General features: G+C 40.3%; 1 protein-coding gene across 5 annotated transcripts in view; it reads left to right on the plus strand.

Moving 5' to 3' along the window:
- Positions 1–19033, plus strand: part of RBMS3 (RNA binding motif single stranded interacting protein 3) — a 726761-nt gene that overhangs the window by 97345 nt on the left and 610383 nt on the right. For all 5 annotated transcript variants that reach the window (XM_061464999.1, XM_061464998.1, XM_061464997.1 and 2 more), the window contains exon 3: positions 14177–14245. In XM_061464999.1, coding sequence (XP_061320983.1) covers positions 14177–14245 — 69 coding nt within the window. The remainder of the gene's footprint in view (positions 1–14176; positions 14246–19033) is intronic.

Below are 19033 nucleotides of genomic sequence, written 5' to 3' on the forward strand. Positions count from 1 at the left end.
TGTGGTGAAGGAGACAGAAATCTTGATTCAAATTCTAGAGCAGAATATAGAATGAACTGGATTTATCACGCTTAGGGTAAGTGCTTTGAGACCAAATAAAAAGGTGTCTTGCAATGAAAAAGAGCTGTATCTCAGCTCACAAACTCATCGGACAGTTAAGTGAGACGTGATGACATTGGAGGCTTTGCTGAAAAGCTAAAAAAAAAAAAAAAGACCTTGTCTAAGGATGAATAGAGAGATTTCAATCAAGCTGGCAGTTAAATCCCTTATATCTTTCTATCACTAGTAATAGTTTCTTTTTGAGCAGCATCATCTCTGCTTCCTGTTCCGGAACAACTTCAGGGGGCTATGTTGACAGTAACTGTTTTGAAAAGTTTACCTATTACAGGCCCAGGTCCTGTCAAAGGACTTGAAGAATGTTGATAGATATGTATCAGGTCTGGTATTCTGGTTCTCCTTGGCAGATTCCATGGTAGAACTTTCTGTTTTCAAAGTAAAACATCACTAAAAATATTTATGTCCACCTCATAAATACATCAGAAGCTATTATTTACAGTACTAAACCCAGATACAGTTATTTTCTTCCTCCAGGTTGTCTTCCTTAGGAACATTCATTGATATTCACTAGTAAGGTACCTGGTAGCCTTGTGTTTTGCCACCTGGTGTGTTGCAAGATAAAAATCCACTATTTCACCTGTGAAGACACTAGACAAATAGTGAGGAAAAGAAAATTAACTTTCTGGCTAAGTAAGCTCCATTTCCTAGTTGTTCAGGAAAGATTTAAGGAAAATAGCCATCAAAAGTATTTTTCCACTGACTGTTTTGGATTGCTAGGGAGATCAAAATATATCTAAACCCCAAATTTGTTAAAGAAAACAAGCAAGTTTATAATTTTTAATGAAAATTCCTGTGTGATAAAAATTCAGCATTGCCAAATGGGTTGTTTTTCCATATGACAGCATAGGGAAAGCTCAGACTCGATAGCTTTCTTACTTAATTATGTCTCTGTATTCCAGAACATGAATGAAAGTTTTAACAGCCTTACAGAAAATGTGTAAATGGATCTGTAGTGAGTCAAAGCAAACAGACGTTAATATGCAGATAATGACAAGCAGTGCTTTTCTTTATGCAGCAGCAAATTGTTATTAAGGAGAAGAAAGTTGATACTATGCTGATATTGCACTGCACAGTGAATTTCACCACATTCTTATTTTAACTTGAAGACCCTTAGAACTTCTTCTGGGTACCTTTTACTAAATTTGTCTGAAGAGGGCAGCCTTTCCTAATGCACTTGGAGTATTCTTAATTTGGCAAGGTTACTGTAAAATGAATGAATTGACAAAGGACACGCTCATGATCCCAAGTTTGCCTCTCGTTATTGTCTATGTTTTTCTTGAAGTCTCTTTCCACATGTATTTATCAACTAACTCCAAAGAATATTTTTATTTTAAATATTTGACCTCTCTACTAAGATACAGTCCAATTTCATTCACTCTCTACGCTAAATGAATGAAGATCTGCTGGGAGACTTCTTGAAAGAAATTTAACGAGAAGATTATTAGGGAATTTCTGAAAATATAGCTGTTGATTATTCAATCTGAAGCCTAGAAATAAGTGTCTTAAGTGCTAAGAATGCATGTGAAGGGAGCAGGGAAATATCCATCCCTTTTTGTTGACTGTTCTCTGTATCTTTCATCTCTTCCACCCTGGATTCTTCTCCAGGCTTCAAAAAGAACCATTAGCCTGAAAGCAGACAGTGATGTTACTTTTATTTCATGCTTTAATCACAAGGAAACTTAAAAAAAAAAATAATCTTACAGCAAATTCATGCATTGCAATGTTACCAGGAAAGATGAATGGCTACTCCACATTAAGCAATTGGTGTGATAGATTTAAGGGCTCTTAGAAGAATTTATTGCCACGGTATGCCTTGATCATGGTACAGGGAGGAGCATTTGAAAGAGCTGGGATGATATATTTTCACAGTTATTGCTGCTATAGCCACTATGTTGCATCTTTACTCTTGCAGTGACAGTAAATTTGAATGCTTGTCTCACCTTCTCTGGTGTGGGAATTTAGACTGTGTGATGGGTCTGGGGAAGAAGGAGCGCAAGCTGAATGCAGGGAGCAAACACAGCGGTTTTGAACAAGGACAACACAAAGTCTCATAGAAGAGGAAGGTAGGTGGAAGCAGTACCTGTAGGATTTCACAGACTTCAGATAAACGAGCATACTGTTTGCAAAAGAATATTAGCTGGATTACTAGAATCTCTATAAAAATCACAACACATTGCTTGGGCACTAATAGTGGTGGTGGGGATCCTGTGCAAAGCCAGTCAGCTGACTGTATTCTCAGTAACTCTCTATGGAAATACCTGAAGTAGAATGAGAGTACTTTATGTACCCAGGAGCTCAGCAAGTTTACTGTAGTGGTTGGCTGCTAGTAAACCTTGTACCCCTTCACAGTCTCAGCAGCTGTCACCCATGGTAGTTGCATTATGTGAGCACTGACTACAGTCAAAATGGAGTGCAATGTCACCCCTGCAGTTTGTCAGCTTCTTGTCTCAGGTGATGATAGGTAATATCAGTGCTAATATATTCAAATCCTTTTTTTTTTACTTTGGTGACTTTTTCAGGGTTTTTGAGGAAAATAAGAGTATAAAGACAAAGTTCCCTACTGTTACTAGGGTTAGAGCAGTAAATAACTGAATTTCTTCCTCCAACACATTTGTACTTAAACTCTAACTTAACTGTACTTAAGCTTAAAGCTGCCAGGTGTTTAAGCTACCAAACTCATTGCAACCTCATGTCATTGATAAAAGGCTTGGTCAAAATCTTATCATTAAAAAAATACCTGGTTTTATATTCCCTGATATTTTCTTCCTATGTGCAGTGATCTGAAAACATGCTTTTTAATTACTACCTTGTCCTTCCTAGAGCAGCCACTTGCTTAGAAGTTGAGGCAGATTGCTTCAGTTGCTTCCAACCCTAGATTCTTCCAGTGACTCTGAAAAATGTGGAGCTTTTCCTTTTCCCTCCTTAGCATTGGATGGCTCATGAAACAAAGCAGAAGTTTCACAGTCTCCCTTCTTAAAAAGCTCTCAACTTTCTACATATCAGCCAAACAGTTTCATGCTTGTGTTACAGTCTTCTTAAGATGTCAGATCCTCTCCCTGCAGGCAAAACACCCACTAACGTGTTCTTCCTAAATCCTCTAAGAAGTTACACCTTATTCATGTTTATATCAGTGTTTTCTCCTGAGACAACATCTAACTGCAACTGATTGCTTGTTTTCATTTTTTTGTGACTAATCTTGGGTGGAAATATCGTGCTCTTTGCCAGACACCAATATTTGCTGTCTCTCATAGTTTCCTCTGTTTAATGAGTCTCTGTCTATAAAAGGTATGGAGGATGGATTTTTGAGTTCGTAATGAGAAGAAATATACAAATTATTGTTCCATTTCAAATACATCTCTATTTTGAAATTGGAAATATGATTTTCTCTTTCCACTCTATGGGAACGTTTTCAAATTTAGGTTGTAAAAAATCTGACTAAGCCAAGTGTCCTGGTCTTAATAATTCAGCAGGAATTGCCAGCATTTTTCCTGAATGTCTAATTGCCTTTCAAATACTTTAAAGATTTGATTCTTCTGAGAATGACTCATTTATCTAGAAAATAGCCTTTTGTTGTTTGCTTTTATCTCTCACCATTACACAGAGCATTACAGAGCCTCCTCCACCTTTCCCTGATTGCACTGTTTGCAAATAAAGATTTTTCTTTTGCACTTTCCTTCGTGATTCACGTCCTTGCCTCCCAGTACTGAAATACATGAAAATACTCTGAGTAATACATCTATTGTATACCATCTTTTAGTTCAATTTCTGCATTATTGTCTTTTGCATTGTCTTATCAAGGCTTTTCTCTATTCTGGCTGTATTATAATCTTCAATGTAAGCATAATCCTGAATCTTATTATCTTCGGTGGACATTAATAAAAGAAGGAAAGATTCCCCCCCCCCTTTATGAAAGCATCCATTGTTTTTTTATATTTGCATCTGTTCCCATAATGCTTTTTGATACTCTCTATTGTGTATCTCTGGAGGTTGCCTGCTAAGTGGTCACTTAGTTGTCTTTTAACACCCTAGACACGGTATTTCTCAAAGATTCGGGATCACTTTTCATGTTTCTTGCCTACTTTTTCAATGGGACAGATATCCTTCTCAGAATAGATGCCAGAAGATAATAGCTCTCATGCGCAATGAAATTTTTTTCAAATTCCTAGTGTTATTCCTTTGTTTCAGATCAACATATACCTGATAATTCCATTTTTTCAGACCTATGCAAACTTCTGAAGAAAGCCACATCTTTCAGTTTCCCAAGACTAATCCCATTCCACTGTCTGCCAGAAACAAGACTGTCTTTCTTATAGTCAGTTCCCTGCACCTCCTTTTGCCACAGTGTTTCATTTACTCAGGAAAATGGTGAGAGTCCAAAGGGCACAAAAGATGTCATATATTCCAAGTTCTTCTCATAATGCATCCTATATTTCATTTTGCATTCTCTGAATGGGAGTAGATGTCCTGGTATTATCAATACTGTTGTGTTCCCTGAAAAGTTAAGGAACTTTTCCTGGTTGCATAAGTTTATTGATTGATGATAATATAATATCACTCAACATAGTACTATACTTACTTCCTACCTGGTAGTCTTTTCTAGCAGCTGCTAATTTTTAAAAATCTGCTTTCTGATTATATTAACTCTCATATGGCTGTGACGTACTCCCCTACCTTCTCTGTACTGCTCGGGAGAGTTCTTGACCTCAAAGCCTCAAATTTTTCCATATTCTCTTCTTTTTTCATTCAAGCTGAGAGGATTTATCCTCCTTATTACATGTGTCTGAGTCTTGTGACTTTCTGACAATTTCTTAACTGTACATTTATGGGATAAGGATGCCAATTTCATATGAACTCCCCCTGAAAGACTTGAAGGTTGCTCCTCGACCTCTTTGCAGATTATCTACAAAATCTCTGGCTTTGGGAGAAAGTGCAGTAACATCTCCACAGACATGAGAAGTTCTTTCACCATATTAAAATTCCTAAGAAATAAGTTGTTACTTGTCGTCAACAGTAACAGTTGCTCAGCTCGTTTGTGATTCAAGTATGGTGCTCTTTTGTTGACCAATACAAATGGGAATGAGGAAGGAATTAATGGCTACAGCAGTATTGGCTCGAGTTTGACCAGCCAGTTCTACTAAGGTAGGTGGGGTTTAAGATAGGTCGTGCAATCCATAATAACAGTTCTTAGACATGAAAGGCTTGTGGACTTCATCATAATTTAAAAATATACTTTGAAGTTTCAAATACATTCATTATTAATTTTAACAATTAAGTAGCATATGGCAGGTGATGGAGTGTTTTTCACACAAAACTCGTGGTTGGTAAGTGTAAGGGAGTTTCAGAGACAGGATATTTTCATCTCTGTCTTTGTTCAGAAGCTTTTCAGAATATCTATATTAAAATGGTTAAGAGGAATGGACAAAAAGAAAAAAGAGGGGGAATCACAGTGTCACAGCAAGCCCTACACCATGGTTCAGAGCCCAATTATGAAACTGCTAAACCATCAAGAATTCATTGTTGGGTTGATACTACTCTTGGCAATTTCACCTCAAAAATTACAAGTCATTATGTTGATGACCAAGAGTAGACAGTGGATATAAAATGCAAGTACTTTGAGTGAGTGCCTGATTTCCTATAAAAACATCTACTGAATGCATTTGCTTCATCAAAGCCCAAACTCACAGGTTCAGAGAGATGCACTCTTATGGTTGACAGCTCAGTCAATATCTTTCCTGCTCCATCTCTTCCTGTCATAACATTGATTTCTGTAAGCTAGAGGAAGTAATCCCTGATGACATTGTGTAACAATCTTAAGTTTGTTTTCCCACTGTGTACTTTTTCATAGACAACTTACAAATGTATTTGTATTACTTACAAACTTTCCCTGTGTAAGTCTGTTAAGTTTTACACCCTGACCACCATATGGAGATAAGATGCTTTATTAATGCTTTGTTCTTGATTTTGCACTTCTATGGGACATCATACTTGATGATTCTCCTGCATCATCTCATCACTGGAAAACAACGATGTCACTTTGACATATGCTGTTCACTCATCTGCCAAGCTAGCTGAAGAATGCGTCATGTGCCCTTTGCACGTAAGAGAAGACCATACTGTCATGCCATGTACTGTCATTCCACTGCTGTCAATGCCACTACATTTCATTTTGTGTCCTGACTCCATGATCAGCGATGTTTGCCATCAAGTGGTAAAAACTGCTGCATAGCTGTAATCAAATGATGTTCCTGTTATTAATCTAATAATCAACCTGTTCTGTTATTTTTTTTTTCTGACAAACCAAAAATAGTTACATAAAATCTCTCTGGAATTTCATAGTGCTGGCCTCAATAGAAAGGAGGTAGTTTTCCAGGCAGTTCTGGGGGGTTTTTAACTGTGAGGAATGAGAACTTGAAAATCCATTTTACTTGTATGGTATTGAAGCAACTATGGATCTTTAAAGTACTTGCAATTTGTTTTGTCTGATGTCCAGAGCAGCACTAGCTATGAATTTCCAGTATAATATTGGCAATGTTGAAAAGTAGGATGAGGATTTGGAGGAAGCAAAGGATCATATATATTTATGGCACAGGAGTGAAAATGGCTTCATGGGTGAGCATCTGTAACGAACAGTCTTCAGTATGGTTTGTCTCCCCATGGAGCCACGTGTGATACTACATTGGAAGCACAGGGAGACCCTTTCCACTGAGCTGACTCGTTTGATGATGTTTGTGAGGAAGAGGCTGTGAAGGATTTAATATCATTAAGTGCGCATATCTTGCCCCACACAGAGTATCATCAAGGCTTACGGATATCTGGAGCCAAACCAGAGGCAGGGATAGGTTGACATGCAGGTATAGAGTTTATGTTGTTTCAAGAGGTATTTCTGGTTCAAATTTCAGACTCTGTAATTCCTCTAAGCACTGTTTTTGATCAGATAGATAGAATCAGAGAAGTTGCACCTTTTGTATTTAACTTATATATAGAAATTAAGAACTTGATATTTTCTATACTGAGTTGTTGTGGAATAAGCTCAATAAATAAAGAGAAATAAAATTCAGTACTTCAACACTTCTCTTCCCCCCTCCTCCAACCTGCTAATGCAAAAGGACTTCACCCTCTATTTGTTTCTGGAGAGACATAAAGGACATTATAGCCCTTTATAGTATGAGAGGTTAAAACTTTATTTTTTTGCTTGTGTTTATTTTCATAAACTCCTACTGTGAAAGAAAATAAAATAAACAAGTGAACTCCAAAGCCTGTATCTGTCAATAAGCAGCTGTTGGATATTGTTCTTTTTCAACATAACATTACTAGTTCCCCTTTGCAAAAGTCACAGATATGCAAAACTTCATGAAAAAAGAAAGCAAACTTCAAAGAAAGAACTATCTTACAGTGTTGTCAGATGTCATTATTTGTTCAGCAAATGAATTTTTGACTCTAAGGGAAAAACAGGGAAATTCCATAGCAAATAATAGAAAAAAGTAATCTAGATATTAGACAGTGCATAATATATTCTGAGTTTGATGTCAGCTCTCACATAACCGGCTGCATGCTATATTCTCCAGTAAAACTGATGAGCAAGATACCTGCTGAATGTCAGCAAGATTTTAGACCAAGAAATAGAAGAGCAAGAATTGCAGGAATAGGTTATCTCAAAGAACTACATGTATAAGTAGTTTTTTCTCTGGGGAAAAAAGAAGATTTTGATTAAATGTTTACCATTATCTTTTCTCTATTATATTTTCTCTATTTTTAAGTAAAAATCTTTTTCCCCCTTCTTGCTTAGCCAAAAAAGTCTAAGTCCTAAAAGTCAAGACATCTCTACCAGTGAGCTGCGTGTGAAAGTTTAACCGTTTGTAGGAGGTCACATGGTTGTTCAGAAGTACCCTGATTACATAGCAAATTGCTACCATAATAACCTTTAAACCCTAGGAGAAGATAAATTGTCTATGTCCCTTGGTAGGAGGAAGAACAGGAAGTGTGGGTAGATTTAATTTCACCAAACATTAGCCATCCAAAGTTAGGTGTCTCAATTAAACTGGCTGCTTAGCCTCTCTCTCCAGTGAGTGGATGGAAAGAGACAGGTACTGCCAGACAGTAATTCATCCTATCTCAAGATACTTTTTCAAGCTAATGGGATGAATTGTCATGCCCATCAGAAGGCTTTGTAAGCTTATCTGGCTGTAGAGCAAGTTCTAAACCTTGGCTTTGTTATCACAATATATATTCTTTTTTTTTTTTTTTTTTTGCTTTTAGAATCATAGAATAGTTAGGGTTGGAAAGGACCTTAAGATCGTCTCGTTCCAACCCCCCTTCCATGGGCAGGGGTGCCTCACACTAGACCATGTTGCCAGATTGGGCAACAACCAGGCTAGGTCCAGCCCGGCCTTGAGCCCTGCCAGAGATGGAGCATTTACCACTTCTTTGTGCAATGAAACATTATCAAGTAATGACAGTTGTTAACTCTTACTCCATGCTCTGCTTTTCTTCTCTAATTTTGCAGTGTGGCCTTCCATTGAAGCTCTCTTTGACTGAATGAGAAATTATTTATGGATTGTATATGACCTTTGCTTGTATTGTTGTCGTGGTTTAAACCCAGTCAGGCAACAAGCAGTTGTTAATAGCCTTAGCCCAAGAATGAAGTAATAACTTAGGTTTTTATGAGCTCTCCTATTAAGCTGTACTCAAATTTCCATGTATCCGCCTAAAAGTTTTTTGTGTGGCTTCTAGCTCTCTTATCTACTGTGCTCAGCGGTAGTATCTTCTGAGAATAGTTTTCCTGCAATCTATGTATGGAACAGCAGCTTTGCACATACACTGCATCATTTGCTCTTCTTTTATCTGTACCACCGCTCCACTGCTATGAAAAGTACTTCTTCTTACTCTCACTAGGATTTGGAGGTGGTCTGATGTTTCATCAGCATTACTCACATTCAGGCTCAGTGCTTGAAGCACACCTTGCACCTGAAACTACAGATTTCATCATCTCCTACCAGCTGTTGCCTGGGCAGCAGTGTGCAGGCCACCAGTTTTCCTCTCTCTCTTCTTTTCTTCCATAGCTTCCATCTCAGAAACCAAACCTCACAGTTAGCAGTTTTATTGCCTTCAGAAGTACACTTTGCTAGGAAGATTGTTGCATCTTTCTAAAATTTTTTTGTAGAAGTTTGCTGGTCTTTTAAAATGACTGGTGATCACCTGCAGCTGTGTGAGTTTAATCTCTCTTCACAGGTGAAGGGAATGAGAAGGACAGGCAAGGACATAAGGAACAGCTTTAGAAAGCATGTAATTAGAGTAGTCAGTCCTAATTAGTTATTAATAGTTGGGAGGGGGGTTTTGTACATGAAAGGCAATTTTCAAGGAGTAGAAATAGATTGGAAGGTAGGTGTGTTGGATATAAAATTAGCTAACAGCTAAATTAGGGGGCTTGCTGTGGGCCCTGGCAGAGTTGGGGACTGCTTGGTGTAGATGTTTTAAATTGTGTTGTCAGAGAGCTCAGGTTTTTTCCTGTTGCCCCTTAGAACTTGAAAAGGAGCTCAGATAGTATTTTCTAGATCTTTTAAAATCTACTTCAAATTATGTGATAAAGAAGCTCCTGTATATGAGCAGTGTAAGCCTTTACTCTATAACCTTGGAACATGCAAGTGACCCTACTCACTGATTTATCAACAGAGGGAAAAAAACCTGGGAGGATGGAGAAAATACTGATCTAAGTCCTCTTACATTACTGTTTCTACAGTTATCTTCTTAAAGTGCTTATCTCGTAATCAAATTGGAAGATGGAGGTCAGCTTGGAAATACTTCTGAGGCTCTGGTCCTTTCTTGTTTGTAAAGTTAGACAGAAGATGATCTTCTGCCTTTGTCTTTGGAGGTACTTGTCTGCTGGCTGTCTGGCCTGGAAAAGGTTCTCTTATTTCTCTGTAATTTTGCAATACTGTTTCTCTATGGGATGTCTTTATTTGGGATGTCCTTGAAATTGAGGTGGAAGAGTTCAAGAGTGATTGCTGTAAAGGAAATGTACCTACTAGAGGCAATGGGTAAATAATAAATCCAAAGATTCTTTCTCTGTTTAGACAGGAGGAATATTTAGATTTTTTATGGGAAAATATGAAAGGCAGACATGGCTTGGCTTGGCTTTGCGAGCGAAGATTTGGGAAGGGCTTTAACCATGCTTACTACAAGCATGATGACCAAAGGCAAGTGGGATATGCAAATCTGGTTGGAAAAAAGGGTGCTCAGGCAATCAGGAAGTGTCCAACCAGGACTGCCGTCTCCTGAGCGATCTCGAGCTACCCATGCGCTGGTCCGCCTGCATGCAAGGCTGGATCTGCAGCTTCCCATGCACCTTGTCACCTGCTGTTTTGACCTTGCCCATCCATACAGATGAGTGAGAGTGAGCCCTTCCAGCCTGCGCAGTGGATTTTTTAGGTGAGGCGCAGCTTGCGCAGAACTGGCCCCACCGTTTACACCTGAGGTTTAAGTGCCAGGGCCTAGCGAGCTAGGACGGTGACAGCGAAGTCCTCAGGTCGTAGGTTTTGTAAGAGTGTCCTCTATGATGGAAGACCTTACAAGGCTAGACGAGCTCCATCAGCCCGGGTCTGAAGATAGGAGTTTTCCTTCTCCTATGAGGAAGGCCTGCCTTCGCTAACGAAGATTTGGGAAGACCTTCACCCACACATTCTGAACAAGACTGTCATCTCCTGGGTCAAACACAAGTGACTGATGACGCAATAGCACAAGTGCCTAGGCAGGATACTTAGAGGTGTTCAGTCATAAGCCTGCAGATGGTAGCCTTGTGCCAGTGGCTCCTCATTATTTATTTATATATATATGTAAAAAGAAAGGTGTGGTGCTTGTGGAAAGGCATCTTGCTGGAGAACAACTTCCAAATGCTTCCAGGAAAACTCCAGCTATTGTTATTCAACTTGTTATTTACAGATCGGCCAGTCTTTTTTCTGAAGCAGATGAACATAGTTTTGATAAGTTTTTATAAAGCTGAAATCAGCATTGTGTGGTTTTTGTTTGTTCTGGGTTTTTTTTTTAGGTTTCTATCAAAAAAAGGTTTTATTCTGTTGTGTGGGATATCTTTTTATTAAAAAGTGCTTATCCTCCTAAGGGTGTCTAGTAGAAGCTAAATACACTATACAAGAATGCTAATAACTGCATTTGTAAAATAACTGGGTTTTGATTAAACTAACACAAAAGCACAGTTACTGTAGTGGCTGTTTCTCATTAGTGGGAATGATATGCTAGCCTTAGAATATGTAATGATGTGTAAGCCCTAGTGGTTATGATTGGCATAGAAATGTACTACATCCTTGGGTGTTAAAAGCCATAAGCTATTTATTTTCATACTTACAAAGAGTATACTAGACTGTGGTATAAATCTCACATGGATTGTCTTACTTGCATTTTTTTTAGTACAATTTATGCCCATATGGTTCAAATATGAATCTGTCCCCCTGTTAGCATCCTGCTGGTGACGCAATATACTGATAAATTAGTATCTCGTGTCTGGAAAGGCTGTTTGGCTGCAGATGTCACGAGTAGGTAACTCAAATCTACTTGCTCTTCCTGATACACATAGCCTTATTGTCACAAGTTTTCTATAATAACTGAGTTTACACAATATAATAGTGATATACTTGCAAGATTTTTGGCTACTGAATGTGTGGTGTGGTGTTTTGATACTTCTGTATTATCAAAGGCAGTTTGATTATGAGGTTGCTCAAAGCTCTATTCAGCCTGGCCTTGAACATGTCTATGGATGGGACATCCACACCCTCTCTGGTCAACCTGTGCCAGTGCATCAGCACGCTCATAATGATGAATTTCTTCCTTATATCTAATCTAAATGCTAAGGCACGTGTAGGACAGGGAGGTGATTTGAGACGGCCAGCACAGCTTCACCAAGGGCAAGTGACTTGTTTCTTACCTGTGTAAAGGAAAATTATAGATGTCAAAGGTAGAACTTTCACCATTTTTAAGATGTAGGTCAGAGCAGTTGCGCATGTTGACACACAGTTCTGTGGCATCTATAGTCTCAGCATGCACTGTGGTCCACACTTTGTTGCATATCATGGGTTCCCTACTAATGCTGTGGCAGAGACTCTCACAGCTACCCACAAGACTGTGAAGAGGAGTACAGGACTTCACCGGTCAAGGTCAGGATCTCTGAAAGGTGCTGTGGAGATTGATGCAAAGAATTTCATAAGTGGGGTACCAAATGATAAGTACAGAAATGCACTGTGCACTGAGCTGCTCTGTGCACGAATAGAAGGCCAGGGCTTTGTTCAACCTGGTTCAGTGGAGGGTGTCCCTGCCCATGGCAGGGGGGGTTGGAACTGGATGATGCTTAAGGTCCCTTCCAACCCAACCCATTTTGTGCTTCTGTGAAGTCCTGCCTAACAAGCCTAGTGGCCTTCTATGATGGAGTTACTACATCAGTGGACAAAAGAAGGGCTATGGATGTTGTCTGTCTGGACTTCTGTAAAACCTTTGACACAGCCCCTCACAAAATCCTTCTCTCTAAATTGGAGAGTTATGGACTTGATGGGTGGACTGGTGGATGAGGAATTGATCAGATGGTCACATTCAGAGGGGAATGGTCAGTAGCTCAATGTCTGGATGGACATCAGTGAAAAGTGGTATCCCTCAGGGGTCTGTATTGGGTCTGTACTCTTTAATACCTTCATCAATGACAGACAGTGGGATTGAGTGCGCCCTCAGCAAGTTTGCAGGTGACACCATGCTGAGTGATGCCATTGATAAGCCTGAGGGATGGGAAACTACCCAGAGAGACTTGAGTAAGCTTGAAGTGGGCCCATGTGAAGCTTATGAGATTCAATAAGGCAGAATGCAAGGTCCTGCATGTGGGCCAGGGCAACCCCTGGTATCAATACAGGCTGGGGGATGAAGGGATTTGGAGTACCCCAGAGGAGGACTTGGGGGTACAGGTGGATGAAAGATTGGACATGAGCTGCCAGTGTGGGCTTGCAGCCCAGAAGGCCAATTGTATCTTGGGCTGCATCCAGAGGAGCATGGCCAGCAGGTCAAGGGAAGTCATTCTGCTCCTATACACTGCTCTGGTAAGACCCCACCTGGAGTCCTCAGAACAGGGAAGACATGGACCTGTTGGAGAAAGTCCAGAGGAGGGCCACAGAAATGATCAGAACATCTCTCTTGTGAGGAAAGGCTGAGAGAGTTGGGGTTGCTCAGCCTGGAGAAGACTCTGGGGAGACCTTATTGCAGCCCTTCTGTTCTTGAAAGGGACCTATAGGAAAGACAGGGGGAGACTTTTTAGCAGGGCCTGTTGCAATAGGATGAGAGGTTGCGGTTTTAAACTAAAAGCATGGAGATTAAGGCTGGATGTGAGGAAAAAGTTCTTTACACTGAGGGTGGTTAAATACTGGCACAGGTTGCCCAGAGAGGTGGTGGATGCGCCATCCCTAGAGACACTCAAGGCCAGCCTGGATGTGGTTCTGGCAACCTGATCTAGCTGGAGATGTCCCTGCTCATTGAAGGGGTTTAGACTAGATGGCCTTTGAAGGTCCTTCCCTACCCAAACCATTCTATGATTTCTAAATCTCCTTTCCTTGAATTTAAAGCTATTCCCCCTTGTCCTAGCCCTGTGTGACCTTGTAAAAAGTTCCTGCTTCCTGTAGGCCCCCTTTAGGCATTGGAAGACTGTTACAAGATCTCCCTGAAGCCTTCTCTTCTCCAGGCTGAACAAGCCCAACTCTCACAGCCTGTCTTCATAGGAGAGGTGCTCCAGCCCTCTGGTCATCTTCATGGCCCTCCTTTGGACTCAGGCAAGCAGGTCCATGTCCCTTTCATGTTGGGTACCCCAGAGCTGAACGCAGTGCTGCAGGTGGTGTCTAAAGAGACAAATTCAGCAAACTTTATGTTATTTTAATGCTAGTGTATCATATTTATTGTCTTGAGGTTTTTGTTTAGGTTTTTTTGTTTACTATATGAGTTTAGATGGTTGAGATTGGTGAAGCTGACTGTGTGTATGACAGATGTTAGTGAATACTTGACATGTCTATCTTTTACTTTGCAGAGAACTACAGCCAACAAGACTTCTGGTGCTCCTTCCTACAGCAGATGGTCAAGTTCACAGCCCCATCAGGTAATATGCCCTTGTCAAAATGTATACGAAGTGCACATTGACACATGCTTTCTTTTAAAATGAACCTGTGAGGAGATCTGAGAGTGTTTATCTACCTGCATTTGGTCAAGTGGTTCATGCTGATCTCTGAGGTTGTTATGACAGGGTATCTGGTGGCAAATTTAGGTGCAGTTGCTGCTCGTGGAGGAGCTTGTACACCTGTGACTCCTCTAATGCCAGGGTGCCTCTCTGGGTTGTCAGGTTAATGGTTGTTATGGCTAGATCCCCCTATGCTTTGCGTCTTGTCATATAAGCTAGAAGTGTTTGCTCTTTGGCACAAATGCTGTGTGTCCTATCCCCCCAGTATATTTTGCGCTACTTAAAATGACTGAATTGTCAAGTAGTTAAAATGGACAAAATTTTAGAACAACTTGTTCTAAATCTGGACTGAATCTGGAAAGCTGTTCAGTGATAGCCAGGAAGCAATGTTATTGTTAATGATATTTTTAATAAGAATTTGAATGTTATTCAGGGTTTCTGTTACTTTACCAAAAGCAAGAGGCTTTTGAGGCTTTTCTTGACTGCAGACAAAGACATGGCTTGCTTTGTAATCAAAACACAATGTGTTTCAACTGAAGCAACTACCTGTTTAAAAACTCTTCAAGTGTTTGGTCAGTATTGATCATATTAACATTGTTTTCTCCCCCAGCTTCTACATTTTGCTTCTTTCTGACCTCTTCCTACCTTCACTTCCTCTTAAGAAAACCCAAACCCCATAAACAACACTTCCCCTCTCTCCCCAACTCACCACACAAAGTAAATAAGCAAGTTATTTTCAGTGGCTACTTGCTCCATCCTAGAGGGTCAGATGGTGAGGAACAAAGTTCGTGGAGTATCGCTAATATGTACTAGGCTGAAACAGCAATGACTGTTCCCCCCTTCTCTGTGTCTGCAGTTGCCCTTTTGATGTGTGTCTATTAATAGGAGATGCATTCCTAAGTCAGGAGGAGGTCATCCTAACAAATCATATGAAATGCACCTTATACTCTACACACTTGATTTCCTTTTTGAGGGAAGATAAGTACATTATAAAGATTCTTTATGGTGTTACAACCCTGTCAAATCTCTAACAAAGTTGAGAGATTAACTACCAGGAATATCTGAAATTGTCTAGACCATCCAGTGTCTGCAGGAAAAAAAAATGTTGCACTGTATTAAAGGATGCCTGTGGTAATGTTTCTGTACCTATGTTGCACCCCGCACATTTTAATCTCATCTCCCTTTGTCATTTGCACTCTTATCTCTTCCTTTTCATCCTTATTTACTGTAAGATTTCTGTCTTCTGTGTTTTGGGTTTAAAAAGCTCATAAACTTACCTCACTGATATTACAAATGCCAGTACCAACTGTGAGAATTTATAACTGTGCCGTGCTTCAGTTTGGGAGACCTGAGTACTGCTGTGCACAGTCATGAGCTGAGTGGCAAAATATTTGTATTGGATCAGAGATTTGTATTCAGCCTTGCAACTTGCTGTCATCTATATATAGTTTATTTAAGCATTTCTTTTAAGATGGCTTTCCAGGAAAGAAAAAGATTAAAGTTCAAATTTATATTGTCTGCATTTCCTTCAGTCTCATGCAGTGAAACCAGTGAAAGCCTTTCCATATACATCTTGCAAGGATCCTTATAGAAACCTAATAGAACTACATGGCTAAGACCTTTGATGTGTGTAAGAAATGTTGAAAGTTAAACTGATTTCCTCCTTCCCTCCCCCAAGTTTTCTTTTTTCATTTCCTTTATCTGTGGGAAGTTTGAAGGTCCATTGGGTGAGAGATTTGAAAGGGGCTCTACAGGTGGGGTAAATGAGTCACTGAAAATAACACATTTTTCACTGGCTTATTTTGGTTTGTGCTGCCCAGACATGCTTATATTTTGTATTGGATAAGCTGAAGCATGTTCATCTCAAATACTCTGTGTGGGAAAGGTGTTTATTAAGTTCCTGCTAACTGCTAACTTACTGCATTCATGGACATGTGGAATTTGCATGCTCAGGGTGTTTTTGATATGAAACTGTTCCCCTGTCCCTTGAGGCTGGGGAAGTGTCTTGTTGCAGGGGAGGCCTCCCTAGAACTTGATTAAGAAGTTCCTTCTGGCTGCCCTGGGAAAGAGGCATTACTACCTGCTTCAAGCTGGCTTTTTTTTCAAGTACTCCCTCAATGTCAGAATAAGAAGCCAATAGTCTAAAAGGTTGATCTTTTTTGCAGCCGAGGAATTAATCTATTAAATGAAAGGATTGGAGGGTAGGCAAATCTCAGCTTCTGAACTGGCATCCATGGAGCTGTTTTGGACCTAACTGCCTTCAGATGCACTTAACTGGCTTGAGCAATGGAATCAAGAATATACAAACTGATGCTATTGAGCTGAAATTGCCTATGCTGATGTTGTTGGCTAGTGGCATCACTTGATGTGTGAAGTCTGCAGCAATTTTGTGGAAAGCTCTGAAGTGAACTTGGTCCTTCTGTGGTACTCTGAAGACTCTGTAGTTCCTGAAGTGGAACTTGCTCTTGCTGCTGATGAAAGTGAAGGAGGAAGTGGCACTTTTTCAGGCACAACGATATAGCTGATTTCTAACATGATGCTGCTTTAGCTCAGTGGGATGGTAGCCAAGGCAGAGTGTCTTACAGTGATGGCATATGCAGTGTGTCTCATTAGAAATCCTAGGTACACTCAGTATTGTAGCTCAGCTGTCCCTAAAAGTGGTTTTAATTTTAACAACTCACTCATTACCAGTAGTGACTTAAGAATTAGTTGCTAGAGAATATTGGTGTGGCATAGCCAAAGGAGGTATAAAAATGAAGAAGAAAAGAGAATTAATTTGTTCCTTAGAAAAAGAGAAGGAATGCAACCTTTCAGATGCCACCTTAAAAGTTGAGGGATTGAAAGAAACCATAGGTGAAGGATCCTAAAAGAAAGAACAGGATAACAATCCTCCTAACTTGCTTATGTCCCTACTGTTGAAAAGAGACAAAAAGTGGTCAGTGGCTAAGCAGGTGTTACAAATCCAGTTTCCGTGCAAGCAGAAGACTGATACCTTCCCTCTGGATGACTGAGAGAGGCTTTCTTTTCTTGCTCATGGGCACACTAGTGAGCTGATCAAGTCCAACAGTTCATTTGGTCCCTGCTATTTTCTGGCATCTCTGTGACAATATTCCAGGTCTCTTGTACAAGGGCTGTTAGCAGGAACGTCTTTCGAGATGTGCAGATTGTATTAGTTTCTAGAAATACATGAACGTATCTTTAGTATTAGGGGCTAAACGAGCCTACAGAGTAATTGTTGTTTCTTAAATGGCATAAAAAAAAAGTAATATAGAACAATCCAACATCTTTTCTTTCCCCTTATCTATTAAGAAGACATTAGCTTCTGAGCTAATGAAGTAAAAATGCAGAAAGTGAACATGTCCAAAGGGATGCCGGACAGCAGGACTCTCACCTGAACTTCCATAATGTTCCTCTTTCTGGCTCCACTGCTGTTTTGTTACAGAATTATTGCTGTGGTGTTGGCAACACAAGTTTCTTGCTTTCTTGGCAGATAGTCAGAGCTTTGTCCATTGCTGAACTTGGCATCAGTGACTTAATTAAGGTTGGAATGTGGGTTTGTTTTCTTCAGTATCTTGTTCTTTAAACATAGAGATAAGTACTATATTTTAGTACGCAGTGGATAACAATTTTCTTAGGGCAATCAGAAAACACAGTGGATGTTGATAGACATTTGTTGTAGGATCTAAATTTTAAATAGACCAACTCTTCTACTGTTCTACATAGTAGTTTATAATACAGCTTCTTCATGATTGAGATAATGGAAGATCAACCAGTCAAGATGGAAGCTAGGATGGGTGGTATTCCAGCTTTACTATGGCTGCTGTTTCATAGAATTGTAGAATGGTTTGGGTTGGAAAGGACCTTAAAGCTCATCCAGTTCCAACCCCCTGCCACAGGCAGGAACACCTTTCACTAGGCTAGGTTGCTCCAAGCCCTGTCCAACCTGGTCTTGAAAACTGCCAGGGATGGGGCAGCCACAGCTTCTCTGGGCACCCTGTGCCAGTGTCTCACCACCCTCACAGGGGAGAGTTTCTTCCTAATGTCTCGTCTAAATCTCCCCAGAGGCCCCAGAGTAGAAGATGAAGTGTGTGGTATTATGGAAGTCTTCTGTGTTCATCCAGTTGATCTGAGTTTCCACATCTCTAGCACTAGGGAGGCTGGAAGCCTCAGTCTGAAGCAGGACATCCTTCTCAATCCAATGGTTGCAAATCTTTTTGAGGTGAGCAATACCTGCTCAGTTCCCCATGGATTTGTTTTTATTTTCTTGTACTCATTTTTAGAAATGCCTGAGCTGTTTCCTATGGGAAAACATACTGAGACACAAGAGCTTAAGAACAGTACTGCATCGGAAAGAAGATCCATATGCCCAATGCTCAGCCGCCAAAGAGACCAAGCATCAATGTCTAAAAGAGAGCCTATGAGCAGGACAGGTCTGCTTCTGCCAGTGTCCTGGGGGTGCTCAAAGGGCCCATCTCCATTGGTACCCCCACCCCACTGCCTCCTGCCAAGGGCCCAGGGGATGTGTCTTAGCTCAGCCTGGGACTGTCAGTCTCTGCCTGAGCCACACTGTAGATGAGCCTGTCCCCATCTCCTGGATGGGTCTGGGACCTGCGCTGCAGAAAGCTGATCCCCTGGGTGGACCCCTTAGACCTAGTGCATCACTTGTCATGCAGACCTGTAGGCATCATGTAACATAACCCATTCAATTTC

This window comes from Pezoporus flaviventris, unplaced genomic scaffold (assembly GCF_033815535.1).
Source record: "Pezoporus flaviventris isolate CSIRO_AGI_PZ_B2104156 unplaced genomic scaffold, CSIRO_AGI_Pfla_v1 ptg000037l, whole genome shotgun sequence".
NCBI classification, from domain to species: domain Eukaryota; kingdom Metazoa; phylum Chordata; class Aves; order Psittaciformes; family Psittacidae; genus Pezoporus; species Pezoporus flaviventris.